The sequence below is a fragment of the Mytilus galloprovincialis genome, chromosome 10 (assembly GCF_965363235.1).
Source record: "Mytilus galloprovincialis chromosome 10, xbMytGall1.hap1.1, whole genome shotgun sequence".
In the NCBI taxonomy this organism is placed as follows: Eukaryota; Metazoa; Mollusca; class Bivalvia; order Mytilida; family Mytilidae; genus Mytilus; species Mytilus galloprovincialis.
The window spans coordinates 8,413,724-8,427,487 of NC_134847.1; the positions used below are offsets into that span (position 1 = coordinate 8,413,724).

General features: G+C 31.1%; 1 protein-coding gene across 1 annotated transcript; it reads left to right on the plus strand.

Moving 5' to 3' along the window:
* Positions 1-142: 142 nt before the first annotated feature.
* Positions 143-13,032, plus strand: LOC143048854 (uncharacterized). The gene is made up of 9 exons (XM_076222723.1): positions 143-149; positions 528-683; positions 1,740-1,895; positions 2,181-2,336; positions 2,450-2,605; positions 3,758-3,913; positions 5,716-5,859; positions 6,601-6,756; positions 13,004-13,032. The coding sequence occupies exons 1-9, from the start codon at positions 143-145 to the stop codon at positions 13,030-13,032; spliced, it is 1,116 nt and encodes a 371-aa protein (XP_076078838.1).
* The last annotated feature ends 732 nt before the right edge of the window (positions 13,033-13,764 follow it).

Here is a 13,764-nt window from a genome sequence, read left to right on the forward strand (position 1 = left end):
AAAATATTGAAATAGAAGTGAAATTTGCTATAATGCAATCCAACTTGGCTCTTTATCTTCTAACTTATAATAATAAAGCCCATGCTGAATGGCATCCTTTGTCTTTTCAGAATGATAACATATGCCCTTAATCTTTCTGGAAATGGAACGTTACATATCATACTTTGTATATGTAGAATGCGATGCTGATGGAAATTTTCAATAATCTTAAGTACTAATACTATCAAGTCATCAATATGAAATAAGGAGATTTTCTTTTTAATTTAAGTATTTCCAATGAGAAAATTGTCCAAAAGAGTCTTAATGAATTGAATTTGAGCAACAATAGGTCACAATACATCCACTTTTGTAGTACTTAAAGCATTACTTTGTTGGAAAGAAACTGAACAAGATCAAAATTTCAACTGAATAAAAATTTTATTAAATATTTACAGACTTACTTTACTGTTTGAAAACCCAAACTCATATGTACAATGCATAGTAATAATTAAACAAAGAATATAATTGTTTGTCTTTTCCTATAACAGAATTAGAGTCAGGTGTTACATGTACCATAGATAATGATGCTACAGAATGTGTATCTAATGCTGTTTGTAAAACTGTCAACTCAAGTCTAAAGTGTACCTGTAATACTGGATTCTATGATGATAACTTTGGTAATCTTGGTGGACAATGTAAAGCAGGTTAGTTATTATATCTTGTGAATTATTTGTGTACACTTGCATAAGCCTATCAGTGAACAGACACCTAGAGGTCGACATACTGCCTATAACATTACGTTAACTTTGTAATTTAGTCCATGAGACTTGATTTGTGAAAACATTGAACAGATTTACAATGAATTAATGAAGGAAAAAAACAATCGGGATTATATGTTACAATTCATTTAATAAAATTTATTATACTTTGTCAACTCAACCAAATATGTTCTTTTCACATCTCCTTTATGTCACATACACTTTATCATATTATCTGGTTACTGAGTAGAAAAAACGTTTTGAATACAATTAGATCATTCTCGGTTTTTTTGAAAGGGTTGATGTTGCTCAATGTTTAGCTATCTATGTTATGTTCTACATTATTTTACTTACTGGTATTTGTCATTTTGACATTTTCTGGGTTTGTTTTGGCTTTGTGTTGTCTGGTTGTTTTCGACTTAAGCATCGCAGCAATTAAATGTGCTTTTGACCACAAGGTTTTAGAATTATCATATTGAAGAACAAGTTCAATTTTGCATAAAACAATACAACGCTGTTTTTTTGCGGAAAATGAATAGACAACGGAGAGTGAAGAGAAAAATAATTAGTTCTTACAGACTTTGAATGTCCAAAAAAACCCAACATTTTTACAGAAACCTGTTTTCCAATCACTAAGTTCACTGATACAGAACTAATGATTTATATTTTACTCAACCTTCTAATCATTATACATGCTAAGGGAGCAGATGTGCTACCATTTTTTCTTATGTCCATCTGCCTGACAACTAAATCAGTATATTCTACAGTTTGCCAGTTTAATATCTTGTGCAGGTTTTCATGATTTTATATCTGTTGTAATTAAAAAGAGGTTTTGCAGTATTTAAGTAAAATTGACTAGAGAATCCGGTAATACCTAACCCAAGAACTTGATTTTAAAGAATGTTAACAACAATTAAATCAAATTATTTCTAAAAGACTTTGAAAGATTTCTGAAACCATTTTATCAAATTAAATAAAAAACATAACTTGAATGATTTTCAGAGATAGAATTGGGAGGAATATGTACAGTATCAGGATCTGTAGATGAATGTGTACCTTTCTCAACATGTATGAGTGTAGGATCAGATCTCAGATGTCAATGTTCTACTGGATACTATGATAATGATGTAAACCCTGCTGCTGGAACTTGTGTACCAGGTTTGTACTTAAAGATCTTGTAACAATGTATAATATATTATAATACTACTAAACGTAGTATTTATTTACTCAAAAGTGTCACTATGAACTTGATTTTATAAATATGTCAAAGGAGGTTGATGAATATCAAAATATTGTATTTATATACCGAAACTATGCCAAGCTATTAAATTAAACCTATGAGATTGTAGGTCTGTAATGAAAAAAGAATTATCCGATAGAAATAGGTTTCTTACTTGGTAGCAGATTATTTTGAAAATAATATTTTCTCTTTTCCTATAACAGAACTACAGTCTGGAGTAACATGTGCCAGGGTTAATGATGCTACAGAATGTGTACCGAATTCTGCATGCAAGAGTGGGGGATCTGGACTGAAGTGTTACTGTAATACTGGTTACTATGATGATAATTTTAGTGCCACTGGTGGACAATGTAAAGCAGGTTTGTATATTTTAAAAAAAATTAAACTTTTTTTAACATTTGTTTAAAAAAATAAGTTAAACATTTGATGTACACAATTTGAAAATGATATTAGAATATGCTTTATATTTAAGGAATAGCTTTAGGTGAAAAATGTACTCAGGAAAATGACCAAACTGAGTGTATGCCTCATGCTGTATGTCAGAGCGATGGTTCAGAACTCAAATGTACCTGTTCTAATGGATATTATGACAGTAACTTTGCTGATTTGGATGGAACCTGTACACCAGGTTTGTATTCTTCAATGTTGTTGTAGGAATACAAGATGAGGTAGTATTTTTCAGTATAATGGTAAGACCATAAACATTATCTTTATCCAGTTCTTGTTATGTGTACAGTGTTTAATAGAAAAAATATAATTTTATGGTGTCTAATTACGAAACTAATGCTAATATATTAAATAATCATGAACGTTTTTATAATTGGTAAATGAAAGATCATGCTTTGATAATTTATGATTAAGTACTTTTTGTTAGCGCATCTGGACAAAATGTGTGGGATATACTATTTAAGGAATGGCTTTAGATTGGTCAGTCTCTTAACAAGGATGACTCGTCACTTGTGAGAATTATTCAACATCTTTTTTCTGTGGTGGGAATAAAGTGAGTGTTTTAATTTTATGCAAACTGTTAAATTGAATTCATCCAATCATTTGTATTATATAGAGATACGAATATTTCAAATGATTGTGTGTGACCACTTGTATTACTATATAGACAATAGTATATAGTTATCAAGTTGACAAACACAACCATGTTAGCTTCTTTTAGTTTTTCTTGTTATCAGTGGCTAAATACACATGATTCAATAGAGGACAATGATCACTTATTGCATTAAATAGCATAAGATATAAAAAAAAAATTTTTTTCCTTCATAAAACACATAAAAGGTCACAATAGGTTGGTTAATGGGTCTTTTCAAAAGCCTTAATGAAAAATACATCAGATCTTGTTTAGGGGTTTTGTCAAAATATAATGATTTTGTGCAATTTTTAGACAGAATCTTTAGGAAAATTTTTCTCCACCTATAATCCAACATGTTTAATAACCAAAAAGATTTTGATGTATGATTCATCAGTATAAAAACAAATGTAAATTATTCCAACAACTATAAAATTATTGTAACATTTACCCAAATTCACATTTAATACAAATAATCTTTTTTAAGGGGTCTTAGCTTTATTAATTTTTAAGAAAGGTGCCAAAAAATTGTATTTTTGTCTTAATAGTTTAATAACAAGTATTTTTATGTGAAATTTGAAGTTCACTGTACATCTTCTTTGACTCTTCTTAAACACTACTAACTGATTATTTATTATTTTGGAAACAACATTTCAAGTTACTTGCATTGATTTGCTGTATTGTAATACATTTTTGTATTAGAACTACAGTCAGGTGTAACATGTACCAGGGATAATGATGCTACAGAGTGTGTACCTTATGCTGTTTGTAAGAATGGAGGATCCGGACTTATTTGTACCTGTAATACTGGTTACTATGATGATAATTTTGATGGCAATGGTGGAACATGTGCCCCAGGTTTGTATAATTTCAGCTCACCATCCTCAGGTTAAATTGTAAAGCAAAGAAATTCAACTTCAATGAATAATTTCTTTAGAAATACGGTGAAAGCATCGACTTTTAAGATATATTGTATGTTATTTAAAACAGACTATTAAGTATAAAATATTTCATTCACTTCTTGTACTTGTTACTCCAGAGGGCACATCAAAAAAATCTTATTTTTGATGAGATTAGTTTGTTTAGTATATGTACTTCCTTATGAAGTGATAAAAATGACTTTTAGTTAATGTTACAATTTAATTGTCATTTTCCTTCCTAAATAGCTCGCTAAATATTATTTTTGTAAACTCTTATTCATCTGTCATTGAAATATTTGTGCAATCGTTTATCTGAGGTGGATTTGTCAGATTTGAATCATTTATGACTGAAATCTGTATTTTTTCAATGATAAAATATAATTATAGCAGACACAGGAATGGCACAACTGACAGAAAAAAAAATGATCCCAAAAAGGATTAGTTTCTGCATTCCACACACATTAACAAACTTTTGGTTAGATGTCCTGGCTAAATGTATATGATATGTACATTTTGCAATTTTGTATATATGTTATGACATGCAGAGACATTTTACATGTTACAATTTAGATTTTTTTTTTAAAACCAAGGATTTTCTTATCCCAGGAATATATTACCTTAACCGTACTTAGCACAAGTTTTGGGAATTTTGGGTCCTCAATACTCGTCAACTTTGTACTTGTTAAGCTTTATAACTATTTTGATCTCAGCGTCACTGATGAGTCTTATGTAGACAACATGTGTGTCTGGCGTATTAAATTATAATCCTGGTACCTTTAATTAACTATTATAGCTTGTTCAATGCAGAAATACAAGTTATAACATGCATGTACAAAAGTACCTGATACAAGTTATAAAATATTACTTCATTTGTGGTGACGGTTTTGGAAAATGCTTGTCATATTGACAATGTATGTCCTTTCCTGGATTTGGATACTTCAGTTCCACAAAGGCATACACTTATTTACGTCCTTTTTTCCTTTTGTTTATTTTCCATTATTCAAATGAAAATGTTTCTTAACCCCCTTTTTTCCCAATTTTCTGGACTTGAACTTCTTTAGAACTTAGATTTAGGAAGATGGGTCATTTTACAACTAAACTTACCTTTTGGTTCTAGTTTTGTGTAATAGAATAAATGTTACGTACCTGCTACTTAAGTATTAACTTTCTTTAGGTAATTATGTCTTTTGGTCTACATTGATAATGATAATTGATAAATAACATAGGAATCAATCAACAAAAACTTCAAATTGAGTTCAATTCCAAAAAGTCAAAAAAGAGAAGGGCCAACCACTATGATTAACAGAAGTTCAGCTATTTGATCATGTTGAGTGTTGTTATTTTCTTTGCAATACCTGGTATCCCTTACAATATGTTTGTCATGACTTCTTGTAGTAAACAAACTGATATTTATATGTACATTAGTACAGTATTTTCTTGTTGTCTCCTTTATGTTTTTAGCCATGAGCATAAACAAAACTAAAATTCATTTTACCCTGGAACAAAAGACTCATAATTATTATATAACTAGAACCTTAATGTTGTATGTCAAGACTGGGTCTGTTTCTGTAAGTCTGCATTCTCTTTTGATTAAATTTGTAAAATTAGAAAATGTACCAAATCCAAGAAACTAACGGCTAATATGTGCATAATGCTGTATGTCAAAAAATTACATAAAAATATTATTAAATACTGTATTCTTCTAGTGGTATTATTGAAATGATTAAAATATTGTTGTAGAGAAAGAGTCAGGAGTTACATGTACCCTAGGAAACCAACCAACAGAATGTGTACCTAATGCTGTGTGTCAAGGTGGAGTTTGTACCTGTAATACTGGTTATTATGATGACAATTTTGATACAGGTGGTGGACAGTGTATTCCAGGTTTGTTATTAAGTGTACTTAAATGATGATATCTGTCCACAATCAATACAGATGTATAAATACAGTGAACAGAAAGACATCTATGCATAAGGGGCTTTTAAGTTTTGCATCCAAAAAAAGTGATAAAAATTTGATTATGTTGTTTGTAGTAATTTCTTAAATTGATCACATGAAGTATTGCATTTGAATTTTTATCATTTTTCTGAAATATTTTATTATTATGAATAGAAGTTTTCACATGTAAATTTACAATTGTCTTCCCTCCTAAGCTTATATCCTTTTTTGTAGTCTATTGTTTAGCTTCAAGAAAACAAATCCTGTGTTTTAAATTTAATTTTGTACAAAATTTATGATCAAAAGGGTATTTGTATTTTTAACACCTTGTCAGTTTGTGGACCTACCAGCATGCATGGCTCAAGTTCAAGGTTCAAGGTCTTCAGTTCAAACTCACTGATCAAAACAAAGGCTTAAAAATGTTGTTTGATACATTTCCACGAAGCACACTGCATCATGGTAAGAGTAGTAAATATAAAGACTGACTGGCTTTTAAGTTTTGTGAAAATACATGTTAAAATCTAACTTAGAGTGTTTAATGAGTAAAAAGCTGGGTTGACAATACCATGTGTTAGTCCGAAATATGTGTTTAATTTGCCACTAGTTATTAAAATTGATACATAGTTATCACCATTAGATACTTTGTTTTACAACTTATTTTTGAAATGATTAAAATATTTTTTGCAGAGAAAGAGTCAGGTGTAACATGTACCAGAGTAAATGATGCTACAGAATGTGTACCTAATTCTGTATGTAAAACTGTCGGCTCGGATCTTAAATGTACCTGTAATACTGGTTACTATGATGATAATTTTTCAAACACTGGGGGACAATGTGTGTCAGGTAGAGTTAATTTTTGTTTACTGATTCAATTTCAACTATATTTTAAACATTTTGTATCTGAATGTAAAAAAAATAAACTAAAAGTTTCTTATAGATTTATAATTGTATTAAGGGGATCCATAAATAACAAGGAAGCTGAAGATAACATAGCACAAAAAGATAAAAGCTGGTTTTAGTTTAAAACTCAAAGCTAAACGAACAACAATTCTGACATTGTCAAAAATTATTATGAATTATGGTCTTCTTTCAAAAATTAAACAACTGCTTATGTAGTTTTGCCCTTTAAAATCTAGATTTAATCCTTAAAATACAGTCCATACTCGTATTCATGACTATATGTCTTGACAGTTTTCAAATTTTTTTACAATTACATTTAGTTTAATATAAATTTATGTTAGAAATAAGACAAAAATAATGTAATATTTTACAATGAAATTTCTTAACGATGTTCTAAAGATGACTAGATATGAGTCTCCTCTTGTTCATACTTGCCAACCCCTGACAATGGGAAATCATGTAATCACATGTCATGTCGTGAAATAACATGTCAAAAAGAGTGTGAGAACGTGTGACGTAGATGCGGACTTTTTATTTCACATACAAATTTGTTAATATAAAAAAAACAATATATATTATACTGTAAACTTTTATTGTATTAAACAGTGTTCCGTTATGTTGCTTTTAAAGGCACATATTCAAAACAACTGCCAGTTTCAAGTTTAGTTACATTTATTTGATAACATCACACAATTTAAATGTAACATAGTTAAGTTCTGATCAGAATTCAGTGTCATTTTCTTTATAATTGAAAATGCTCTCCCACAGTAGGAATTAATATTTGACTGAATTAGCTTTATCAAGATTTAAAAGAATGTCATAATGTTTTTTTGGCGATGTAAGATGTCATGTATTATCTCTGCCATTGCTCCCATTGCTATTGCCTGGTCAAAACTTGGTAGTTCATCAGACGATAGCTGGTACCATGAGAGCTGATCCAACAGTTCTGTGGTATTTTCATCCCCATGGCCTGTAAAAATCTGTTGACTAGATTTGAAACAGAAATTAAAAAAGATAAATGTTTTATAGATTTGATTTCCATTAAATAAACATGTGAAATGCTTATTCAAATAGCTACATTGTATTTCTCCTCTCCCATATATTGTTTTTATGGCCCCGCAATAAAGTTGTCGGTGCCATATAGTTTTACCATTGTCCGATATGCCGTCTTTCCGTCATTCCGAAATTCCGTCATTCCGCAACAAACCATTATACAGAGTTTTTTTCTAAACACCTTCAGATATTAGGCAGATTTTTGGTTTGTAAGTTCACCATGATGAGTTACAGATCAAGTTTAAGTTTCGTTCCGCTCCGTGAATTTTTGCTGAAAATACGGGCTTTGGACTTTGATAAATTGTTGAAAATAACAGTTATATGTACAGACTTTTTTTCTAAGCACTTTCAGATATTGGGCTGATTTTTGGTTTGTGAGTTACTCATGATGAGTTACAGATCAAGTTTAAGTTGTGTTCCTCTTCATTAATTTTTGCTAAAATTAAGGGTTTACAACTTTGAAAATTGTTGAAAATCACAGTTATACAGACTTTTTTCTATAGGCCTCCACATTTTGAGCTGAGTTTTGTTAAAAGGTAATTTATAATTATGAACATATCAGTGTGAGACTACCATCATGTTTGTGTCCACATGTGTTATTGAAATTGCAGATTTTTCAACTTTTTATGACGGGGCCATTCGTGTCGCTTTGACACATATAGTTTATCATTGCAACATAGAATCCACAATGCGTTACTTGTCTCTCGATCATTTAAACTTGAACTCCAAAATATAATTTATCAATCTTGAATCTTGGTACGTACACATCGTTTTGGCTTAACAATCGGCCCTTTAGATAAAGGTACAGGCCCTGAAAGCGACCTCTTTCTGTGTACATTTCCCCTATAAAGTTCATTTGAAAGAAAGTCACAAAATGGTTAAAACTAATCACAAACTACTTACGTAGTATTTTTTGGTATTTATTGGCCAATAAGAAAAAAACCTGAGAATAGCGATATCACTAACAACCAAAAAATGAAAAGAATGAAAAAGCGTGTAAATGCCTGTAAAGTGTTGAAAAGCGTGTACACGTCATGTGACAAAATTCTCGTGTGTAAACCGTTGAAAAAGCGTGTATTACACGCGAATATTATGTCACTTGGCATATATTCTCTTGTTTTGAATATTCAGCTTTATAAGATTCATTCTAAGTATGTGTCAGTTGCTAGTCTAGCACAAAAAGACATTTCTTTATCTCAGTTATGTTTGCACTTGATTTTTGTAGTAATGGAACTATTGTGCCAATCTCATATTCATCTTTAAAAATTATCTGAGTACCCTTTCATTTAGGATGTAATGGTCTCTTCCCAGAGATGACAATAAATGTTCCACCTTGGCATATTCTTTGCTCTGTATCAAATACGTGATTTGAAATAGTATTGCCCCATTTAATACAGGTATCGGATATATTACCGGTTTTTTTTATCACATAAGCAACACGACGTGTGCCACATGTGGAGCAGAATCCAATACCCTTACGGAGCACCTGAGATCACCCCTAGTTTTTGGTGGGGTTCGTGTTGTTTATTCTTTAGTTTTCTATGTTGTGTCATGTGTACTATTGTTTGTCTGTTTGTCTTTTTCATTTTTAGCCATGGCTTTGTCAGTTTGTTTTAGATTAATGAGTTTGACTGTCCCTTTGGTATCTTCCGTCCCTCTTTTTTAATACAGGATGTTGCATTTGTATATAAATTATTGATTAATAATTAATATAGATTGTTTAGGAATCCAATTTAAAAAGAATGTCTTATTAATTTTTTATGAAATGCAAAGTTAAAAGCAGATTTGCCATCTAATAAAGCTATATATATATATCTCATCACTGAAGAGACATTTATTGTCGAAATCCGGATATGGTGTGCTAAAAAAATATTGACACCGTATATTTGTGGCAGAACATCGTGGCCACAATTTAATTTTTTTTTCTGTTTAGTATTAAATTTATATTAAGATCCATTTTGTTACATCTTGTGATCAATTTTATTTGGCAATCGACAATTGCAGTCAACAGCGTTAAAGAACATCAGTTGTTCGACCTGTTAGTCAAATGCGTTTTGTTTAAATATACTTTTTCACTTTTTTGGTCTTTTGGAAAATGTTGTTTGTGCTGTTTTTAGACCCTTCTACAAAGACATTTGTTTTACATGCACACATATAAAAATTGCGGTTTTTATCCAACGCAATCATAGGTTTGAACGTAGTTTTCAATTTAGACTCGTTTATATTTTTTCGTTTGGGCTTGTATCATATTTTCCCTCCGGTTTATATGATCCGTTCATCCTATATTGACTCTTAACATTCAAGAGTCTATCTAAAAATGAGGGTACTTTTTATATGGCCTTCCAAATACCGTTTCGACCCCTAACATCACTGAAGAGACATTTATTGTCGAAATCCGGATCTGGTGTACTAAAAAAATACTGACAACGTATATTTGTGGCATAACATCGTGGCCACAAGTTAATTTTTTTTTTTTCTGTTTAGTATTAAATTTAAATTAAGATCCATTTTGTTACATCTTCTGATCAATTTTATTTGGCAATCGTAAATGGCAGTCAGCAGGGTTAAAGAACATCAGTTGTTCGACCTGTTAGTCAAATGCTTTTTGTTTAAATATACTTTTTCGCTTTTTTTTGTCTTTTGGAAAATGTTGTTTGTGCTGTTTTTAGACCCGTCTACAAAGAAATTTGTTTTACATGCACACGTATAAAAATTGCGGATTTTATCCAACGCAATCATAGGTTTGAACGTAGTTTTCAATTTAAACTCGTTTATATTTTTTCGTTTGGGCTTGTATCATATTTTCCCTCCGGTTTATATGATCCGTTCATCCTATATTGACTCTTAAAATTCAAGAGTCTATCTAAAAATGAGGGTACTTTTTATATGGCCTTCCAAATACCGTTTCGACCCCTAACATCACTGAAGAGACATTTATTGTCGAAATCCGGATCTGGTGTACTAAAAAAATACTGACACCGTATATTTGTGGCATAACATCGTGGCCACAAGTTAATTTTTTTTCTTCTGTTTAGTATTAAATTTAAATTAAGATCCATTTTGTTACATCTTCTGATCAATTTTATTTGGCAATCGCCAATGGCAGTCAGCAGGGTTAAAGAACATCAGTTGTTCGACCTGTTAGTCAAATGCGTTTTGTTTAAATATACTTTTTCGCTTTTTTGGTCTTTTGGAAAATGTTGTTCTGTTTTTAGACCCGTCTACAAAGAAATTTGTTTTACATGCACACGTATAAAAATTGCGGTTTTTATCCAACGCAATCATAGGTTTGAACGTAGTTTTCAATTTAGACTCGTTTATATTTTTTCGTTTGGGCTTGTATCATATTTTCCCTCCGGTTTATATGATCCGTTCATCCTATATTGACTCTTAAAATTCAAGAGTCTATCTAAAAGTGAGGGTACTTTTTATATGGCCTTCCAAATACCGTTTCGACCCCTAACATCACTGAAGAGACATTTATTGTCGAAATCCGGATCTGGTGTACTAAAAAAATATTGACAACGTATATTTGTGGCATAACATCGTGGCCACAAATTAATTTTTTTTTCTGTTTAGTATTAAATTTATATTAAGATCCATTTTGTGAAATCTTGTGATCAATTTTATTTGGCAATCGTAAATGGCAGTCAGCAGGGTTAAAGAACATCAGTTGTTCGACCTGTTAGTCAAATGCGTTTTGTTTAAATATACTTTTTCACTTTTTTGGTCTTTTGGAAAATGTTGTTTGTGCTGTTTTTAGACCCTTCTACAAAGAAATTTGTTTTACATGCACACGTATAAAAATTGCGGTTTTTATCCAACGCAATCATAGGTTTGAACGCAGTTTTCAATTAAGACTCGTTTATATATATATATATACATCTGTTGTAGGGTTGTCACTGACTCAGACGTACTTATGAATATAATTATTTTCTGTGACTGTATCTTACATTAATTTGTAGGATCCTTTACTATAGATAATTTAGCTGATCTGTAACAATAACATCTTCATTACTTATATATCATGTACTGTGTACTGTAGTACGCCGCTAGATTAAAACTGACGTGGAAAGGTAACACATGCCCACCGAAAGCTCTTTTTTTTTGAGAGCCCAGGTGGTCGTGTGGTCTAGCGGGACGGCTGCAGTGCAGGCGATTTGGTGTCACGATATCACAGTAGCATGGGTTCGAATCCCGGCGAGGGAAGAACAAAAAAATTTGCGAAAGCAAATTTACAGATCTAACATTGTTGGGTTGATGTTTAGACGAGTTGTATATATATATATATATACAACTCGTCTAAACATCAACCCAACAATGTTAGATTGTTGATGTTTAGACGAGTTGTATATATATATATATATACAACTCGTCTAAACATCAACCCAACAATGTTAGATCTGTAAATTTGCTTTCGCCGGGATTCGAACCCATGCTACTGTGATATCGTGACACCAAATCGCCTGCACTGCAGCCGTCCCGCTAGACCACACGACCACCTGGGCTCTCAAAAAAGAGCTTTCGCTGGCCGTGTGTTACCTCTCCTCGTCAGTTTTAATCTAGCGGCGTACTACAGTACATGATATATAAGGCATGAAGATGTTATTGTTACAGATCAGCTAAATTATCTATAGTAAAGGATCCTACAAATTAATGGAATATACAGTCACAGAAAATAATTATATTTATAAGTACGTCTGAGTCAGTGACAACTCTACAACAGATGTATCCATCGGATCGTCATCAATATATATATACATAAATATGTAGATAATTTGAGACTCTTACTATCCCTTTCAAATTACTTAATAAAAAATTCACAAAGCAGTGAAATCAACTTTGCTGTGAAACTTTTCTGTTGTGGATGTTGATTTTTTTAAGAACTTAATATTATTTTAGTAGTATCTACATGTTTAATCTTTGTGTAGAAAGTAAAAAAACAAAAATACTGAACTCTGAGAAAGATTCTTATTGATCCTAAAGCCATTTTAAAGTAGGTAGGTGTTACCGTGATCCCTATGTAATTTTTAGCATTTTTTATGTCACCTTTGTTTTTAAATACAGGAGAAAGATTTCAAATTTTCAGTGATCGTCAGGGTATGTAGCATTATTCAAATCTTGTGTTCATATGTAGCTGAAGATATTCTAAGAGTGACTGGCTAGCAGATGTAAAGTTCTCAGCAGTAAAGTCATAATAATTCTTAGCTTTATTCGTATATGATTTATTGAGTCGTGTTTTAATTTTTGAATTAAAACTTCTTCATGTGTAAATTTTCCTGACAGATCTGCGATATTAGTTTCTTTTCATCTTCCACTGGATCTAAGAACATGTACATGCATTTCTGTTGAAGACCACTAAATATCAACCATTCCATTATAATAAGGTGATATAAATGTGTTATTTTCTACAATTAGTTCTTCAATAAATCGACCCATTCCTTCTTTGTTTTCTATAATTTTGTTAAATAAAGCAGTAATCAGACATTGGAATTAACTTCAAAAATCTGTAGCCTTTGTTTAATTCTTTTGAGTGCTAGTTCTTTTCTACATAATTTTCTTAGATCATAAGTGGGGTTAACTTTTACATTAAGGCAGTATGATTACAGAAATGAAAAAAAAAACAATTAAAGTATGGTCAGAACAAAAATAATTACAGTATGATCAGGAAAATAAAAAATTAAAGAATGATCAGAAAAAAATTCCAGACTAGCTTCAAAATTTCCTAGATCACAACAAGAATGATGCTTTGATTTGGATATTTGATAAATGTGTAAACAGGGAGAGCAGCAGCGTTAGGTTAATCTTCTTTGCAATTTTCAAAAAATATCGTGCATCCGTATTTGGAATTATAAAATGTCCTACCTGAGGAATGGATATTTTTAGAAAAACATTTTT